Source organism: Mchenga conophoros, linkage group LG8 (genome assembly GCF_057382185.1).
Source record: "Mchenga conophoros isolate Kocher_MC1m ecotype Shallow Benthic linkage group LG8, M_conophoros_male_GT1.1, whole genome shotgun sequence".
In the NCBI taxonomy this organism is placed as follows: domain Eukaryota; kingdom Metazoa; phylum Chordata; class Actinopteri; order Cichliformes; family Cichlidae; genus Mchenga; species Mchenga conophoros.
Window position 1 is genome coordinate 24,984,783 of NC_140533.1, and position 20,965 is coordinate 25,005,747.

At 40.5% G+C, this 20,965-nt stretch overlaps 1 protein-coding gene across 2 annotated transcripts; it reads left to right on the top strand.

The window, feature by feature from the left end:
* The first annotated feature begins 750 nt into the window (after positions 1-750).
* On the top strand, positions 751-20,698 carry plekhm1 (pleckstrin homology domain containing, family M (with RUN domain) member 1). Of its 2 annotated transcripts, XM_085285183.1 has the most exons (12): positions 751-957; positions 1,630-1,716; positions 5,934-6,175; positions 7,293-7,964; positions 8,347-8,800; positions 11,437-11,584; positions 13,169-14,137; positions 15,308-15,453; positions 16,376-16,569; positions 16,727-16,790; positions 16,886-17,043; positions 18,711-20,698. In XM_085285183.1, exons 2-12 carry the CDS (start codon positions 1,666-1,668, stop codon positions 18,817-18,819), a joined length of 3,207 nt encoding a protein of 1,068 aa, XP_085141309.1. In that variant the 5' UTR covers positions 751-957; positions 1,630-1,665; the 3' UTR covers positions 18,820-20,698. The 2 variants fall into 2 exon arrangements, with proteins under 2 accessions (XP_085141309.1, XP_085141310.1); XM_085285184.1 differs by lacking the exon at positions 751-957 and having other exon boundaries at positions 971-1,716.
* The last annotated feature ends 267 nt before the right edge of the window (positions 20,699-20,965 follow it).

Below are 20,965 nucleotides of genomic sequence, written 5' to 3' on the forward strand. Positions count from 1 at the left end.
GAATAATTTTAATGTCAGTGGCAGGGTAGGCATGCAAGTGACACAAATAATGTCAATAAATTATGTTTTTTGTTTGTTTGTTTTGTTTTTGTCATGTAGACTGAGGAATAAGTTCAGGCAAGAGTTTCCATTGGCTGTGATGCTCGCAGATGACCTTGCGATCTGCAGATCGCAAGGTCATCTGCAGTGAGAGTAGGTAGCAGGTGGAAAAGGACCTAGAGGTACGAGCCATGAGGGAAGGTTTACAAGACAGGAAAGAGACCTGCTATGATTTATGGTTTGGAGGTGGTGACATCGACAAAAAGACAGGAAATTGAGCTGGAGATGTTAAGGTTTTCTGTGCAAATAATCAGACTGGAAATGAGCATGTCAGAGACAAAGCTCAGATCAAGTACATTAGAGATAAAGTTAGAGAGGTAAGGCTGAGATGGTTTGGACAAGAGATACTGCATATACTGGGCAGAGGATGTTTAAGATGGAGCTCCGTGGAAAAAGGGAAGACCACGGAGGACGTTCTTGGGTGTAGCGAAGAAGAACATGCAGAGGGTTGGTGTGTCAGAAGAGGATGCTTAAGATAGGGTGAGATAGATGATCCACTGTGTCCTTGAAGAGGATGAGAATGAGAAGAAGATCAAGAAAATCATAAAGAAGCTCACGAAGAAGAAAAAGATCGACAAGAAGAGAATCCATGAGAACAAGCTCAGTTTCACAGCATTTGTGATGGAGCCTGAACGCATCACTAGTCTGAGTTCCCATGATGCACTTCGTTTTCAGTTGGATGGTGACAGTCGAGCGTCTAAAGTCGAGCTGACTTCTGCTCTATTTTTAGGTGTTTTGGAAGCGATGGAGAGTGACTGCACGGATTTTTGTGCCTCTAACGTGCAGCTCCCGTGTTTACGTTAGTTTAAGGAGGACACGCGCTTGTTTTTCGACCTGTTAGCCAGGCTGTTTGTTTCGGTAAGCAAAACTTAGCTAGTAAAAGCCGCCGACAACGTCTGGGTTTAATATTATTACATAGCTGATAGACATTTCGTTATTTACACAGCTTTTTTATTTTATTTGTTTAATTTACAGTGTTTCGGTCGTGCATTTCTGTCATTAATGCACATACGCCCAGTGCTCGTCACTGCAAAGCGTCTGCAGAGAAAACAAATGCTTCTAAATGTCGCTTTGGGTATTTAAAACGAAACTATTAACCAGCCACTGTTTGGTAAACAGTACTTTGTTTGCTGATAGCCCAGCACTTGATGTATTTAACGCAATCTTATTTGGATGTGATGATGTCAGGGTGGTTGGATTACATGCTAATTAGTTCTCAGAGTGCCTCTCAGTTTTTATTGGGGAAGTAAGAAGCTACTTCCCTGCAGACGTCTTCTTTAATCTGTGCTTCACGTGACTTGGAGGGCTACTCACAGAAAGGATGAAATGGCAAATAATGTCACAGAGCACAGCCTCGTGATTAGGAAATTCTGGAAACTCGATGTGAGGAGGGAAACTCGTTTCCTTCTCGTCACATGTCTGGCTCGAAGGCGTGGCCATATTCAGGATACAAACTCGCATGACTCGTTTGGTCGCTGTTAGTCAAGCCTGCAAGTGCAAAAAGGGCAGGTCTTTTTGTGTGTGTTTCAGTGTGCCATGTTGGAGTAACTTATTCCAGGAGGTGCCATGCTCGCCACGCAGACTGAAGCTCACCACGAGACTAAGGATGTTAAAAAGGTAAGAATAAGCTCGTTTCACGTTGCGGATTTCACTTCTGTCTGGCTCCTTCCTCTGCTGGTGAGACAGCGTGAGAGTTGGCTTGTGAGATTTAAGTAGTATTGTAATGCAAAGTACCCCCTTGATGTTTAGGTTGTGGGGGACATGGGGTGCTCCAAAAGAAAAACAAAAACAAAACGACAACAGCACAGCCTGTTTTCAATACGCCACTAATAGTGGATGCAGCAGAGGAAATGCATCATAATCCCGGTACTAAGCTCATCAACAGAGGATTTTCATTATGTTTAATGGTGAAGCTGGTCTTGCATAGGTGTAGTCCCAGGGCTACAGGAGGTCTTCTGGTACAGACAGGAAGGGGAAAAAAGCCCAAATGGACCGCTCTGCTGCTGTTGTGCACACTTCAGGGGACCTGCATTGAAAGACTGAATGAAGGTTAACCTAAGAAACATGTAACAAGTTCTATCCTTTTAGATCAGTGGTGGACATGTTTTGTCTCAGAGGGTCTTACTTACTTTGATAAATTAACCCAAGAGTCAAATATTGAACAATTAATGTGAAATAGTTTCACATATTTCAGAAGTATTTCAAGATTTTTTTCATAGACATAACTGACGCATCAGTCCTGGGTGATCGTGTCAGGAATCAGGAACTTGCTGTTAGTACTTTTTGTGCTTGTGTGTCTATGGTGAACTGTAATATAAAACCACTGAAGTACAAAGCTGAATTACTTAACAAAGAATAGATCTGGCTAATATTTGCTGTTTACTTTTAATATTTTAACTCACACATTGGCTTTCTTATACTTGATACATGCGACATTAGTTTATTTTCAGTGTGACTATTTTTGAGAATTGATTATAACTCTGAGATTTTAATGAATCACCCCGTGTTTCTTGAATCTAAATAATGACAACAAGTGAGACGGTCACCTCTCACCATCAACGCTGTTATGTTAAACATGTTATTGCTTCAAACGTGTTTGTTTGTTTTTTTTTAAACCACTAACAACAATTAAACCCCTCAACATCATTCATATTCAATCTGTTATGATGGCTTGCAGAGATTTGTTGTGCACTGTATATGATTGTATAACTTAAACTGTGTTCTTAACTGCCAAGGGCTGCCACCAGTCTGTGGGCTACTCTTTGAGAGTCTAACTCTAGCCTGAATGGTAGACTTCAGAACCAGAATACCTTTATAATCCCTAAGTAAATTATGTGTGTTAAAGTTGCTCCAAGACAGTAACAGACCAAACTAAATAAATAATGCAATATGCTACAAAGGTTACAAATTTAAGAAACAGTGCTAACATATACAAATTGCTCAATTATAAATATCAAGAATATTACAGAGGTAAATATATATGATTGACATTTAACTCTAACCTGTGAACTTTGTCATTTGTTATTTTACTGTAGAGAGTGTGTTAAAGGGTGTAACTATTGCAGTGTTTACAGTATATTAGATGGCGGAGTTGTACAGGGAGATGGCCACAGACAGGAATGATTTCCTGTGTGGTGCAGTGTGATTTTTGGTAATCTCGGTCTCTCATTGAACGTGCTCCTGTGACTAGCCTGCATGTAATGGAGTGGTATTATTCAGCATTGTCCTTATCTTGGACACCATCCACCTCTCAGACACGACTAGGGATGGGTACCGGTATCATGGCACCGGTTCTGACATAAACGACCAGACCGAAAAGCAGCGCACATTTCGGTGCTTGTTTTTCCTGAGATGTGATACACTTTGAATTCAATCATTTTACGTTTCCGAGGATAGTAGGCGGGTCCAGGTACGTACGTTCTTTTAGAGCAGAACTACAGATTAAAAATGCCCAAGGCGAAGCGGTCAAAAGTCTGGCTGTACTTCACAGCAAAATATGCAAACTCAGCAGCCTGCAACAAGTGCTTTAAGCTGATACTGTGATACTGTCAAAGGAAGTAACACCTCAAATTTTTTTAAAAGCCGAAAAATGCGCCGTATTTGATAGCTTGCTGCGAGACCTCACACCAAGCGCATCTACTGCGGTTGTTTAAGCACTGCTTCCAGCCAAGAGTGATACCATATATGCCCCATAGCTGCAGAAAAGGTAACATTGTTATCTTTTTACAAAAAAACAGCTAAACATGAGAGGTTTTTGGACCAATTTTGTGTTCTCCATTCTTTAAGCACCAGTTTGAGCACCGGCACCATTTCAAAAGTACCGGTTTGGCACTGGTATCGGATAAAACCTAAACGATACCCATCCCTAGACACGACCCTTCCTGCAACAGGAACTTGCGGATCAGTTTGAGTCTGTTGGCATCTGCAACCCTCAACCTGCTGCCCCAGCATGCAACAGCATAGAGGATAGCACTGACCACAACAGACTAACAGAAAATCCTGAGCATTGTCCGACAGATGTTGAAAGACCTCAGCCGCCTCAGAAAATAGAGACAACTCTGGCCCTTACTGTAGAGTGCAGTGGTGTTCTTAACCCAGTTCAGTTTATTGTCTTTGTGTACTCCAAGGTATTTATATTCCTCCACAATGTCCAGAGGGTTCAATTAAAGAAGATGGAGAAGTGTTCCAACTAGGCTTTCCTAGGATCATAAAAATGAAGACGTAAATTATCCTTTAAAAGTAGGAAGCCTGAGTCATAGGTGGAGCTACCCACTAAAGAGGTTTTTGACCTTTCACCAAAGAAAAGTAACCAGAACTATGATTACAAATATTTGTAACCAGTATTTTTTTTTTTAAAGTGAGGCTTATTTTACCCAAGTTTAAAATACCTTTTTTTTTTTTTTTATTTGTTTATAAAATAGCTAAAAATAACAGGGAGAAACTTCTGTTAGCTTAGATGCCAAATCTTATTTTCCGTCACTATGGACCAGTCGTGCGTAGTCATCCTCCAGACGCCAGGAAAACCCCAGGGTTATGGCTTTTTTTTTTTTTTCTCAAATGTGTTTTTCAGATGTTTCAATGAAAGGAAAAAAATGAGTTAAAAAAACATAAATAATTTTTATGTTTTGTTAACAAGGCTTTGAGACCTCAGATCATTAGGTAAGGTGAAACAAAGTCATTGCTTTGAGTATAGTTGGACAAACTGTGCTTGTCTGGCCCATCGTGGACCGTGGAAAAACCCTGTAATTCTAGTTTTGCAGAAAATAACCCCGCTGCATTAATGTACTGTATATGTCCAGGTGCTTGGAACTGGACCTGTAGATGTTTTTCTTTTAACAAGTCAAGCACTGCAAAGGAAGAGTTCTTCAGTGCTCAAGAGCACTAAGTTTCTTGTGTGTTGCGAAAGAAGCTGCCTTTGTCCTCTAACCTTTTACATAATGTAGGTCTGTTTGTAATGTGTTTGTTATTTTTTCCCCATCAGCTGACAGTGGGTGACATGTGACAGGAGGTTATATACAGGTTGAGTGTCATAACATCACAGCTGATCTCAAACTGCTTGTTTGTCATCACACTGTGGAATGAAATGCAGAAAAAAGTGCCAGTTAATGCTTGAAGATGTTTTCTATGTATGTGGTTGAACAGGAATTTTTTTTTCTTGTTTGACAGCTGCTTCCCATCAGAACCAGTTGAGGAATGTGTTGTTAGGTTTTGTATTGTTGATTGTCATTTATGCTTAGAAATATTTAACCATATATGCTTAGAGGTGTATAATCAATTGTGTAGTGATAGGACTGTGATCTTTAGCAGGCTGCAAAGGCTTGGTGTGCATTCTAGAGTGGAATGCACACCCACATCCTAGGAGCATAAGAGAGGTCCTGTCTTCTCTTTGTTGATATAGCAAACACACGTATATCTCTTTAAGTATAAGAGCCTTTTGTTCAGATGGACCCGCTAGACTCCTGGCACCAGCTTTTGGGGAGTCTTCACAGGGTCACATCTTGACCTCACACAAATCACATACACACACACACAAAGGCAAGGTACTCTTTGTGTGTGTGTAGACGTCATAGTTTAATGAACCTATGCATATTCATGTAACCTCAATAAAAGAGCAGTGTTACGGGAGAACGGACAAGAGCAACTGGGGTCAAGCGAAGGAACGGCGTTTGTCCGGTTCTCTCCTGTGCACGAGAAACATGAAGAACTTTGCCTACTTCGTGTCTTGCTTGCTGTGTAATTATATTGCCTTCAACGTTCCAGCGAATAGGTTTGTAGCTTGAACCTATCATGTGTTTTATTAAAATCCTTTTCCTCTTCCATGTATTGTTTCTTAGATCAAAGAGAAGTTGGCGCAGTCGCTCAAGGCCCTGCAGAAACGATATGTAGCGTCAGACTCGGTAGTCACCAGTGATGATTCCGATGCTAACCTCCTCTGCTGTGCCCTGGAGGCCATCTTCATCCACGGTATCAAGAGCAAGTACATCCGCTCAGAGTCTCGAAGCAGCAGTAGGAAAGGGGACCGTGGACCCCTCCCTCAGCCTTTTTTCTGGAGCCTCCTCAAGAGTGTCACCCACCGGTAAGTCAGAACCAAGGCACAATTATTCCTAAATTTGGGGGGTTTTGGACTTTTTCCCTTTGGAAAAAATACATTTGGAGATTTTATCTTAGACTTCAGGTTCATTTTATTGTAGTGTCTTTACCTTATGCAAAGTGCCTTGAGGCAACTTGAATAATCAAGTATTCTAACAATTATTCCACTGATTAATCGAGTAATCTGATGACAACTACTTTTTTGGGCTAAGACTATCTTCCAGGAGGCAAAAAGAATTCTGACAGTATTGTGTCTCCTGGATGAGGGGGTTTTGGTGTGTGTTCATGTGTATGTGTGTGTGTCTCTTTAAAGCAGCATGTGGTGGCTGCAAAGAAGAAAAGTGAACATACAATGTTCAATCTTCTCAATAACAATGTTATTGAGAAATTCAAATCAGTGATTCCCAAAGTGTGGCCCTCAGCTTCCTTTTGGGTATTGAAGGTATGCAGGTTGTCTGTGTGGTCAGTGAAAAATTTACAATTGTTAAGCTTGAAGTTAAAATGTTCTGAGTTCCCTGAGTAACATTTTCAAGCTTTAATATTTCCATTTACAAAACAAGTACAAGACAAAAGATTTTAAAAATTGACTGATCATTATCACATGGCAAAAAAGAAGGCTGTTAATAGAGAATTACACAGAATAAGAGAGATGATTGATCAAATGAAATGAAGAACAGAAACGTCAGGAGGTCATTAATCCGAGTCTTGTGTTTAAATCAGAGTTTTTAGTAAAGGGTTAGGGCTGCCGTTTTAGAGTACCTGTGAGGAAGACTAAAAGACTCCAGGTCTCTTTTATCCCCACTGCATCTTGTCTCCTCAATGGCAAATAACTGTCCTTGGACTTTCTATCACTATTATTTTCATTATTATTTTATAGTATTGTTCTGTTTATTTATATCCTGCTGCTAAACTAATTTCCCCTTGTGGGACAATAAAGAAATTTAATCGAATTGAATTGAAGTGTCCCTGAAGATTTTCAGAGTTCATATTGAGTGATGCTGTTCTTAAGTTTAAGTATGACTGATTTAAGGTATTATTCTGTGAAAATGCAATATGTTTATCACACTCTTTTTTTTTTTTTTTCTTTTTTTTTTTTTACCTAGTGATGTGATCACAGAGCTGGAGAAGATAAGCTTTGTGGGCACTGATGTGGGTCGCTGCCGAGCGTGGCTACGGCTGGCCCTCAACCACGGCCTCCTGGAGTGCTACCTCGTATCGCTGTTCCGTGAAGACTCCAAGCTGCAGGCCCATTATCAGCCCAGTGCCTTGCTCCTGAACCCGGAGGAGCGAGAGGTTCTGCTCAGCTACCTCCAGGGTCTGGCCTCCCTCACATTCAGCCTGTCTTACAAGTCATCTGTCCTCAATGAGTGGACCACCACGCCTCTGGCTCTTGCCGGACTCTGCCCTTTGTCCCAGGCAGACTTACTCGACCTGCCCCTCAATGGTGGAGACCCTCCCACCTCCAAACCGATATGGAAGGAAATTTGGGATACAGTGTCTCAGTCATCGGGTTCTTCGGACGCACTGGATGTACAGAGAGGCTGCCCAGTTTTAGTGGGGAGGGGATCAGATCTTTTACAAGGGAGTCAGACTGCTCTTCGTTCTTCTAATTTAAGCCTGGATACCACAGGCTCCTCTCAGCTGTCCTCCAGCTTGAGCTCTGACAGCCTTCTGCAGGGACAGGACCCCCGCAGCCCGACAGGAGAGCATTGGTCTTCATGTGACTTGGAAGCAGCCATTAATCCCAACATCTGCACCAAGAGGCCACAGAAAGAGTATGTATACATTTTAAACAGTTTTTAATCATTCTGGAGCAAATAGGAGTTAAATAACTGTTCTTAGCACCTGAATGAGCCCCATCTTGTAGTATATTTTTAGCCAGTCCCTCATACACCATCCTGTTGTTCTTATAATCAATAGAGAACCAGATATGTGTTAATCATTGGCAGGAAATAGCCTCCAATAAAACATCCACCCCAATATGGGCTCTGGCACAGGACTGAAAAGCAGCCAATAACCAGTATATAAAATTAGCAGCTTGGATGCAGAGGTTTTTTTTTTTTTTTTTTTTTTTTTTTTGGTCTTTCGTCAACAAAAGCTTTTCTTTTATTTAACTTGAAGTAGAATACATGTTTTGAGTTATCTGTATCTCTGCAGCTCGCTGACTGATTTCCGGGAGAGCGGACACTGCAGTCAGGACTCGACACAGGAAGACTCATTTGTCTCCAGCATGGGTCCTTCTCAGTTCTCTGAGAAGGGTATTATCAGTGACAGTGAGCCCCAGGCTTCTGAGTACCAGCCTCCAAACTTTGGACAGCTTGATTTAGAGCAACCAGAAACAACCACTGAGCTGCCGTCATCTGATGATGATAAGTGTCCCGCTGAAGTCTGCAAAAGTGCCTCTTCAGAATTGCACTCGGACATATGTCTTGTCTCAGCAGTCAGTGAACCTGCAGAACCTGTGGAGGAAGTAAGTGTCACTGTTGAGCCTGTCCAGGAAGAGAAGCCAACAGAAAGCTCTGAAAAAACCAACGCAGACTCTGCAGTTCATCAGTGCCCACGTCGCTCTACAAGCATCTTGAGCAGAAAGCCATCTTCAGATTCACTATCAGTAAGTGTAACATCTCTGTAGAGGGTAGCCGTTATTTGAGCAAAACCACAAACTTTATCTGGCCTTAATGCAAATTTGTCAAATGCACTCATATCAGTTCATAAATACTGTGGTTGCTGATTACGTAGAATGCAAAAAAACTATTTGATATTTGTTGCATGAAATGTCAAGTAGGATGTTCAACTCTTATTCTTGAATCTTGAATAATGCATAGAGAAAAAAACAACACAATATCTGTAATAAATAATGGAAAAATGTTATTTTGTGTTTATTGTTTTCCATTTTAAAACCCCTCACAAAAATGGTGAGTAGTCGCATTAGTTTTACTAACTTAGTCTGTCCATCCATCCATCGTCTAACTCCTTGTCTAATTAGTAGGGGTGCAACGATACACAAAATTCACGGTTCGGTTCAGTTCGATACTTTGGTGTCACGGTTCAATATTTTTTCGATACAAAAAAATGTTCATGAATTTTTAATTTGTCATTTATTAAAATTATAAATATATATTTTAACTCAAAAGTACAGTTTTTAAATTTAACCCTAACCCTTGTGCGTGTTTTTTATTTTGACAGCGAATGCGCACCTGCGGACCACTTATGTGCAGTCCTGGTTATTTAGCTCATCATATTGCAGCCACAGAAATTCTTTTGTCCATGAAACCATAAAGCTGCACTTTCTTTTTGCCTTATAGTCTGATTTGTCATAACTTCTCCGTTTTGTGGTAAGCTTTTCTTTGGCTGTCACTTCTTCACCCCGACCTGTCTTATTTGGCTCAGCAGAACTGAAATGCTTTTACACACTCACTCACATAAGCTCAGCGATTCTCTGCGCGATCAACCTCTCACATGTTTAAGCTTGCTGCGGGAGATTTCACTTGTCATGTTTGCATAGTAAGCTAACGATTAATAAGACGATGTCAGAGGAATTGGTGCACAAATTATCATCACTCACAGATCAGTGCTGTCGCTCTCTATACACAGTTCGCACGATTGCAAAGTGAAAGCAAAAAAACAAGCGCAAATTCAAACGCGACTTAAATATGTCACATATTGACAGTGGCTCACCGATGCCAATGACATAATTACCCAGCTACATTTCTGAAAGAATGCAAAAGCATTGACATATATTTTTCCTACAATAGCCCGACGGGCAGGGCAGAGATAGATTTTGGTAGCCCGACTGAAAAAAATCGCTAGCTCCGGGACGTCGGGCTAGCGATATTGCGAGCCCTGTATCTGATTGAGGAATCACTCATCTTTGGAAAAGAGAGTTTATTACAGAGAAATGGCTCTTTCCAAAATAAAAGCTATACTATCCGCTTCTTCTGGGCTATATTCTCAGCAGCATAAGGAGAATCATGTGCTAACAGCTGTCTAAATGACTCGGCTAAAGTTAGTAGCATGCTTGTTGTTTTTGTCTTTGCACTAGGATGATGTCGGCGTAAATGTGCAGTCATATTCGTTGTGTTCCCACTAGTGCTTTCAGGTTAATCTCGTTGAAATGACCTTAACGCCACAACACGGCAAATCTCCGTTAACGAGCTACCGCGGATCGCTCCGTGCATGGGGCTAGACGGCCAACACGTTAACGAGCTAACTGTGCTAACACACTAGTTCACACCAATGTAATTGAGCATTGCATGGCACATCCAACATACTGTTTTACTTTAGTCCATGACTCGCTTACCTTCAGGGTCATACGTCACATGAAAACCAAAATAATTCCAAACGCCAGATCTGAATGAGGTTCAATTTGCCTGTTGCAAGGAGAGCTTAACTTCTGTCTCGCTAGCTTGCCCTGCGCTCTTTCTTCTGACTATGCTGTCTGTGTTGAGCGCTCAGTGGATCTGCGCTGGACAGTGCAGCCTAGGCGGAGTAGTCGAACACAGATTCACTGAGCGCTCAACACAGACAGCATCGTCAAAAGGAAAATTGATAAAATAAATTACAAATGTTGTATTGTTCGATACATATGCGTACCGAACCGAAAGCACTGTATCGAACGGTTCAATATCGATACGAATATCGTTGCACCCCTACTAATTAGGGCTAACTTTTATTGACTGAGTACTGAGTCTTACTATAGTACTCACATCCACAGCGACATTTTACCTGAAAAACACCTCTCTGATCTGTGGGAAGTAGCTTAAGCACGCAGCAGAAACCCACATGGGCACAGCAAAAACACACCAACCTGCTGTTCTAGTGTTCAGTGTTAATAGACTGTGAGAATACTGCCGGAAGGCAAATTAGTAGTGATATGAAACCAGTCCTGTGGCGAAATGTTAATAAAATGGAGTACAGAAAGTAGCCATACTATACCAGCAAATGCCTAGAGTGAAAACAACTCTTAATTGTGATCTCTGAATGGGGGAAAACTAAAGATATTTCTTAGTGTTTTACATAAATATAGGAAAATCTCTTAACATTAGTCAAGACAGACACATTTGTGCTTAAATTCACGTGACCGTTTAGAGACCACTGTTTATAGCTTCTACACCACTAACACCAATGACACATGATAAAAGGGGAACCCTTTTTTTGCAAACTGCACTCTGCTACTTACCATTAACATACAAATGAAACCCTTTAGTTCCCAATGCTAAATAAAACATCCTTTCCTGCTTTTTGCAGCATTCTTATTCTTGGATCTCAGACGATGACATTTATAAGCCCCACCTGGAGAATTTGCCGGACAGCGATGACGCACCTGTCTCTCCTCCCGCACCTGAGCCCAGCATCTCGCCGTCACGTCCAAGTGTCGTCCATCGCAGACAAATAGGTACCATCCCCTGTCCCCCAAGCTTTGAGTGTAAAACTTATGATAAACGGTTGTATGAAAAGAGTTTTGGGCGCTGGGCATAATTCACAGCAGTCAGTGCTCAATGTGAGAACATAATAAAGTTTCTTTCTTTCTTTTTATTTTGTAATTGAGCACTACAAGCTTGTGTATGGGGAAAAAAAAAAAGATGTAAGAATTTTATGCAATATAAGAAAAATGCATAAATGAAGGAATAAGTAATTATGGGGAATCTCAGCAATCTCACTGCCCGAGGAAAGAAATCTGAGTTTCAGAATCCTGCCAACTGAGTTTCTCTGAACAAACAGTTTCTATCACAAATAGATCATTGCATTCAAGTGAAAGAGACAGAGCTGTTAACAAACTAAACAGAAGCCCACATATAAAATCGTTGCTCCACAGCACTTCTAGTGGTACCTGCAGTGTGCGCACACCTGGTCAATACAGGTAGCCACTGAGGGATTACAAATGAAGTAACATACTGCACTAAAGTCCAGGAGCACTAGAAAGCGTGGAATGAGATTAAAGCCACGCCCCCAGATTTTCCCAGCAGGTAATTTCCTTCAGGTCTCAAAAGAGAAAACGCCTGCTGTTACATAATGCTTGGCGTGTGGCCACATCACTGTGGAATGTGATTTTACTACATTTGCAGGACGTCACCTGGATGAGTCCCATGGCCTGTTTTAAAAATAGAAATAATGTGAAAGAGTGTAACACAGTAACGTTAACAGCGCAGATAGTGAAGCATGTCATGGGACATTTTGTGACAAAGCATATGGACTATGGTTATTATTTATTTTTAAAATCATTTTGTCAATAATGGGACTGTTCACGAGTAGCTAATCTCAGTCATTCACATGAACAGATTAGATTATTTAACCGTGTTGTGAGTCAATGTTAACTTATCTATTGAAGCAAATAATGGGGAATGTTGGCTGGTGAAATTATCCCACTGGGGATGTCAACTTGAATTCCAAGCCTTCTTTTCATTTTGTTTTCGCGCTGCTAACAGGAACTCTGAAGTCATGTAATAGTTGATTGGAAATCCAATGTCAGTTCACATATCGGCCTGTTCTTTTTCTTGTAACCCCGTTTCCTTCTCCATTTTTTTTCTCTACATTGCATCACTGTGTTGTAGCAAGTTGAGAGGACTTGCCAGGGAAGAATTACTTTCTGGGGAAAGTAATTTGTTAGATTACTTATGTTACATTTGCATTACCATATAACGTGGCCTAAATGTCATAGAATTACCAGACGTTAATGTAATAACACATTAACAAACAATAATATAGTTTCTTACATAGACACAAATCCCTGTCCTAATGAGGATTTTTCTTTTAGTCTTTAAGTTTTAACACACAGTTGACAGCTACATTGAAAACCAGTCCAGCTTTTATTTATTTATTTTTATTTATGACAACCCTGCAACTTTGCTCAAAATAATGCAAAAGGTTCAATTGTGGCTTAATTTTCTGTATGTATTGCTCAGCTAGTAAACATGGATATAAAAGAGGCCTTCTCAGTGTGAAAACACGACAATGTCATCTATGTATGTGTTTTTCCCAGGGCTGTCAAACCCCTTTCGAGGGTTGCTGAAGCTCGGTCACCTAGAACGACGCAGCGCCGTAGGATTATGGCGCGACTACTACTGCGAGCTGTCACCCTTTGAGTTCCGCCTATATGGGAATGCAGATGAACGGACATGCTGCGAAAACTGCTCCCTGGTGCGATGTGAAGACGTTCACATCACCTCAACTGAGGGCCGCTTTGACTTGACCTTTCCTGGAAAACGGCTTTACCTCCGGGCGGCCAATCGTGACGAAGCTGAGGACTGGGTGGACCGGATTATTGAGGCTGTCAACAAAAGCCGACCAGTACCGCATGGCGAGCAGTGGGAGGTGCTGCACACCGGGTGTGAGAATGGTGTGGATGAACGTGCAGTTTCTTCGCCACCCTTGTCCCCTTCCAGCCCTGAGCAAGGCCCGTCTGGTTCTGATGCTTGTGGAGGGCAGGATTCTCCATCTCCTCCTCAGCAGGAATTTGACTGGACATCGACTACAAATTTAGAAACAGATTCCATCAAAGAAGCTGTTTTGTACTTCTCCACAGATCCTGAGGCCCGGACGTGGGAACGTATGGTTTTCTCTCTCTCCTTGGAGACCTTGAAAGGATTTCTCGTAAAAGAAGGAAGGAAGCTACAGCGGCTAAATTACCCTGTTGAGGAAATCCGGGATGTGGTACCCGATGTTTCTCAGGGGGGACCAGCCTTTTTCAAGCTCCTGACAATTCGAGAAACGCTTAGATTTAGAGCGGAGAATGACAAGGAGGCTCGCTTTTGGAGGAAGTTTATCCGAGAGGCTCTTGACTCATACCTGGAGAATGGGGAGTGTGAAGGCTCTGAGGTACCTTTGGAAGCGACTGGAAATCTGTACAGACTGGTGCAGCATAGGCTAAAAGAAGATGGAGCACTTCTTGTTCACCTTTTCAAAGTTCCCTCAGAGAAGGGCCTGGACACTCAGGGCTTCAAATGTGCAGGTAATGTTAGAATTTAAAAAATATCTTTAAACCTTTTGAAGCCTGTTTGATGTAAAATCAAGCAGATTTTGCTTGTTGTGGTAATCCATCCTGTCTGCAGTATCAAAAGTTGAAGCTTTTCATTGCACTTCTAGTGTAAGTGATTGGGTCAAAACCCTTTACTGGGTTTGAGCACACCATTTTTTTAAATTTAAGACTTCAGCAGTCTGAGACGGACAAAATCAACCTTGTTTTAAAATTATCAGCTTAACAGCATTAAAAAGCATGTTTTGGACTCTTGGATAGTTTCGTCCTTCATTAATAACCTTTACAGTAAATGAATGCTTTAATAATGCATTTGTTTGCATTTGACTAAAACTTGAAGTTAAGGGTATGGCCTAATGTTTATAATGTGCATTTTGGAACATTTTAATGGACCTGACTTGCTGTGTGGTACTGATCATTGCAGATGCGTCTGTGTGTGTGTGAGCCTATGGCTTGAGCTTGCTTGTGTTAGCTAATAACTTTGCACTTCAATCTCTTGTTCAAATATTGTTCACTTCTGGCTCTGCAAAACTAATATATTGACAGCCAAAACAATAATGCTGAAACTTTAAAATCCAGGATCCATAAACCAGTAGATAATGTCATTTTATGTACTAAAAAAAAAGAAGAAACTTTTACATTAAGAAAACTGGAGATTATGGAAGATTTGCACTTGTCTGTTCAGTCTGTTCATTTCCTGTTGTTTAGTTTGGTTTTGAGTGTGATGATAAAAATCAGCATGTTGCCTAGGAGTCTAAGACCTGATCTTGTGTTCAGTTGTATTTTTTACGATCCTTTTACCCCAAAACCAATAAAACCCATCTTTAAGATCCACCTATTTTCCCAAAAGAAATTTAAAGTATTATTCCTTTGCTTTTGTCCCACTTTTCTAGCAAGTATCTTAAAACTCGGTCAGGTGTTTGTTTGCGTAATCCCGCTGACAGATCTGTTTTGGGGTTTGGTTTTTTTGTGGGGGGGGGGGATAAATCTTGGGATGAAAGACATCAACTTCTGACACGTGGAGCAGATCAAGCATAGCCTTGTAAATCATAATGTATCACTGATTGAGTCTACGGGAAGAGGAATCCGACTCATTGTTAGAGTGGATGTGACTCAGACTGAGTTGTGCTTTGCTGTGTCTTGCAGGCTGTCCTCAGAAGATTGGACTGTCACTGGGCAGAGCCAGGTTATGTGAGTTCTCTGGGCTGTACTACTGTGAGTCATGCCACAAAGGTGACACCTCCATCATCCCCTCACGCATGGTACACAACTGGGATGTTGCCCAAAGAGAGGTAGGTGCAACACGTAACTATCTGCAAACAAACTTCTATAAAAACATTTGTTACAGCAATTAGAAAAAACAAACATATATGACTTCCTACCTGCTAATTTAGATGAAAGCTTAGTGTCATTTGAAGAAACTGGCCTTGGGTATTAACACGAGTGCTGCAGACTGGAAGCATGAAGCACACTGTGTAATGTGTTACACCAAACTCTATGAACTTGCATCTTAAAGGTCTGAGTCTCATTTGAAATATTTTCTAATATTTTTTTTTGTTTGTTTGTTTTTTGTTTGTTTTTTTGCAACTTAACTGTTTTGTGACCTCTGAGGTTAAATAAAAAGACGGCTTTGCTAAAACAATCAAGTCAAAAAGTAAATGCCATTTCAGTATTTAATATCTCAAATTTAATTAAGGAAATATTTATGTTCACATACACTAATTATGAGCATAAATGTGATCACTGTCATGAATATGAATGAGTAACCTTTTTTTCTTTTTTATTTCTTGCAAGTTTTGAGGTTTGATTCAAACATTGATTTATTACAGTGCAAACCTGAATCAGGAATTGAAGAATGGATTAGGCTAATATGTACTAAATGTGCTAACAGTGTTTATATTTTGAGGAGGTCACCTCTTTCTAAGACCAAAAAGTCTGGTTGTTGCTGTTTGTCACAGAAACTGTTCATACAGCGCCATCTGCTGAAATAGAGTTAAATGGCAGTACAGACTATTTGCATTTCCTCCAGGCTAACTGACAGTACAGTCCTCTTACAGTTTTTCTGTGCGGGTTTGTTTTATGTATTCTAACCCACTCATAACTAAATATTCTAGTTTGTCTTTTTTTTTTTTTTTTTTTTTTTTTTAAATTGCTGAACATTTTGAAGCAACATGTCAGCCTCATGAGACTGCTTACACTTGTTTGTCTGCACAGGTGTCTAAGAAAGCCCTGTGGCTTCTGAAGCAGGTAGAACAAGAGCCTCTGCTCAACCTGGAGCAGCTGAACCCTGAGTTGGTTGCGCACACAGAGTCCATGGGTCAGGCCCACGAGCAGAGGCAGAAGCTATGCCTTCTGGGTGAATATCTGCATACCTGCCGCAGTGGAGCCTGCAAGAAACTCAAAGCGAGGTGTTTGGCAGAATGCCTTGGCAATAACAATAAATTACTCTAGGCTACATTGTTCCTATTGAATTTCTTTTTAATAGGAACAATCAATTTAAATGCTATAAAACATGTTAAACACCTTTCTTTTCTTTTTTTCATCTCCTTCCATTTCTCTCTCTAGAATGGGGCAGCGAACTTACCTGTTGGAGTCAAACCACCTGTACAGTGTCAAGGACTTGCGACAGGTAACCTTCTGGCCCGCTTTTATTGCATATAGGATCCGCCACCTTAAAATACCTACATATAGGCATCTGTATTTTTTTTATTTCTTTTTTGTCAGGTAGCAGAGGGCCAGTATGTAAACTTTCTGCGCAGGCTGGTGCAACATGCCTCTAATCACGTGTTCAGCTGCGACCTTTGCACCCAGCGTGGCTACATTTGTCAGATATGCCACTCTGATGACACCATCTTCCCCTTCCAGTTTGAGACAACCACAAGGTATGTTTTCCAAAGGGATCTCTCTTCATTCCTCATTCTTTTTATTTGTTTGAGCCCTAAAACAAAATAGTTTTAAAAAGAAAGAGGAAAAAGTCTCCACAATGAGGCCAGCCTTTTGTCCAAATATTCTAAATTAAATGCTAAACACCAGCTCCAACTTTTTAAACATCCTGTTCTTCTGTGTGACTTCCTTTCCCTTGTTTGTGTTTTCAGTGTTCTTTTTAGTCGCCACTGTCTGTCGCTTTTTAACGTGGGCTATATAAAGTGTAAACAGGACAAAAATTAACTGAAGCGCTCTTGTTAATATGAATAGCAAGACACAATCTACCAGAGAGACGTAGAAAACACTTTTAATAAAGCACACAGACCAAAATGATCTTCTTTTGGCTGCTACTTTTAGGGGTCGCCACAGTGGATCACCTGCCTTCATCTCACCCTATATCTAGCACCCTCCTCTGTCACTCCAACCCGCTGCATGTCCTCCTTCTCTTCTCTGTGGTTTTCCGCTTTTCCTCCTGTCTGGCAGCTCCATGTCCAAACCATCTCGGCTTTGCCTCTCTAACTTTGTATTCAAAACACTCATCCTGAACAGTCCTTCTGTTACAATAAACTTGTCTGTCCTGCTCACTCGCACTGAAACTCTTAGCATTTTAACTTGTCTACCTGCAACTCTGCCAGTGCCACCATCTCCAAACCATCCATCTTAGTAGGTCTCACTACAATCACTACTTCCAGGCTCATATGGGATTTGTCACCAACCTAATGAACATCTCTTGACATCAGTCACACAAAATCTGTAACAGATGATCATCCGTGTCTTTGTCACCACCCGGCTGGCTTCCTGCAGTGGGGTCCTGTTCGGAAATTCCTGCAAAGCCCTGGACAGAATCCAGTATGTCCAGAACTCATCTGCCAGGCTTCTAACATGCACTAAGCTCGGGGAATATATCACACTCACCCTCATAAATCTCCACTGGCTCCCAGTCAAGTAACGCATTACTTACGAGATCCATCTTCTCATCTACAAATCCCTCAATGCCCTGTTTTCATGTGCTGTTTTTGAAGTGGAACTGAAGTCTTTGCACTCTTGTCAAACCAGCCAGATTCCACTAACAAAAATAGTAATTATACCTGAGAACACACTTTAGATTTAGATTAGCAACTGCTGTCTGGTGGCTTTGAAAATTACAGTGTACTCATTAGTGTGGAGAAAGTCCAAGGGGGCTTTGAGCTTCTGAGTGAGAGTGGGTGTGAGGCGGAAGGAGCCTAAGGTATAGTGTGACAACTGCAACCACTCGCTCAGCTTTACCAAAGAAGCGCTTTATAGAACGTGAATTCAAACTGTTCTAATATAAATGACTGTCTTGTCCTGTACCTCATTTTAAAATATTGATAAGATCTTAAAATCTGTGTCTCCAAAGCTATAAAAATAACACCTATATGTGTGGAAATTATTGGGGAAACACATTTTCTCTATCGGAGGATTTAAGGCTGACACCGTCAACTGACTGAGAAATTCTTTTGTGAAAATCATACTTTAAGTTTGTGGAAAAGCAAAACAAAACCTTTAACATATGCTAAATTTGGTCATTAGTATTTTTACTAGAAGTGGTGTGGAAATTGTGTCCACAGTGCCTTTAATTTGGTTTGTTTTTTCTCTTGCCCAGGTGTGAAGATTGCAAAGCTTTGTTTCATATAAGCTGCAAGGCTGATGAGCAGTCCTGTCCTCGCTGTCAGCGGATGAGGAAATACATGGAGAGGGATCTGCAGGACTGAGCACGGTCAGTAGGGACAGTGCTGAGCTGTGAGCCACGGGGCCAGACTGTTAAACGTAAGCTGGTGGAGAGTAAAGAAAACAAAATTTAGCTTTCACATGATGTAACCTCAAGTGCAATTATGAGTTTGCCTGCCCTAACTGACTTAAAGCAAGCATGAAGATGAAGGTATTTGAAGTCACAGTGCTACAGTAGCTAGACTCTCTTGCACTAATGTAGAGGCATTCAGAGCCTCGTGCTGCTCACATGATGCAGCCAAATGTTACTGACCAGTGATTTAAATACCTCTCTGATTTCTGATTCAGCCACGACATCAAAAAAGGCCTGGTCAGACGTCGAGGGTGCTGCCAATCTATTGTATCCAAACATTTTTTACAGTTGGCCGTTTTCCACTGCAGGAACTAATAAGTAGCTTGCACCATTACCTATTCTAAACTCAGGAATCCCCACACCCACTCCTGTAAAACCTCTTGTAGGACTGCTTCTGGATCAGAATCTACTCCAGAATAAGAGCCTGTACTTAGAGGTTCTTAACTACTATCAAACACTACTTTTTTTTTTTTTCTTCTTTAGTTTCAGAACAAGAAAATCTTTGAAAAACCCCCAAACCTATTCGAACAAAGAAGTTTAGGAGTCTTTCAAATTGTAAAATTTAAGTGGATAAAACGAATGACAACCATCATCATCTGGTTTCACAGATTCATAGTTTAACTAGTGGTTTAATAATTTTGAAACTGAGACCGAAATCAAGATGGAAAGTCTCGGAGACTGCGTCAAAGACTTATTTCAGTTTCCTGAACCAAAACATACTAGTCTGGTAAAAGCTGTAATGCACCGATCAGTAGAGAAAAACCAAGGTATGAGCAGAAATCATAGCGTTGTCTTACCCTTCGCCTTTTTTTTTTTTTTTGGTGCATTCAGGATCTCCACAGATTGTAAGAGCTGATCATGGGGACTTCCTGTAAACTTGGTTCCTGCTACAAGTTTGTGCAGTGGAAAAGTGACCATTCACGCTCTTTACTTTGCTTGTCAATGTCTTCTTAACCATCATGTTTACACAAAAGTGATCCACAGTATGTTTTCTGTTTCTCTCAATGCACAAATTATTCAGACATGATTTCCAGCATTAATATTTAGTACTGTACTTGTAGAATAATGAGAAATGTTTTGATTAACAGATCTTGATTGTGCCTTCTTTTTTTTAATTTAAGCGTTACAGTTTTCCCATGATATCTCACTATTACGGGGCCAAAACTTTTTTTTTTTTTTATACCCATAATCATGCAATAAAAAAATTAGATTGATCAATAAAAAAATTTAGTGTAAATATGAGCGCTTTGTGGAATGTTTCTCTCTATATATATATGTGTGATTAAACAGGCAATTGTTAAGGCTCACAGAGGAGATTTGTTTATGCTGCTTATTCATGCATTTAATGAAATAATTTAATAATAACTGTGTGGCAAAAACATTAAAAATGAAGATTTGAGATGAGTGTTTATAAAGTTTAAAACGTAATTTGCATATTTGCACTCGGAAATGACTGTTAAATGGATATTTCAGCTGAGTTATTTGAGCTCTGATATCTTCAGCCACATTAAATTATCCCTAAACTAAAAACCCAGCTGTGTTTATGAGCTTTTTTTTTTTTCCCTTTTCTTTCATTTTTGACTTTGAACTGAGAATCATCAGACTTCTCTGGGGTCTGCAAAGAACAAAAATAAGTTGAAGATGTACTGAACTCCATTTTGTGATATGCAGAACATATCATATGCAAAGGGAAAATTGCATATACTGCAGTACTGTTATTTCCGGATTTGTATTTATTTTGTCTCATTATGTATGAATGACTGTATTGAAATAAATGTCAGTGTATTTGATTCGGTTGTCTTTTATTTTAAGCCTTTCACACCAGATAATATTCATTTTACTCACAAAGCCATGTATGGAAGAGGATTAGGGCCACTGGGGAAAAAAAGTGGGCACGTCTTTTTTTCTTCTTTTCCTGAATTCTGAGAAAAAAGTCAGAATTCTGACTTTAATCTCAGAATTCAGATTTTTTTTTCCCAGTGGCCCTAATCCTCTTCCGTAGCCATGGCACACACAGACATACGGGCTAATTTTCATCATCAGTCCCTGGAAGGCTG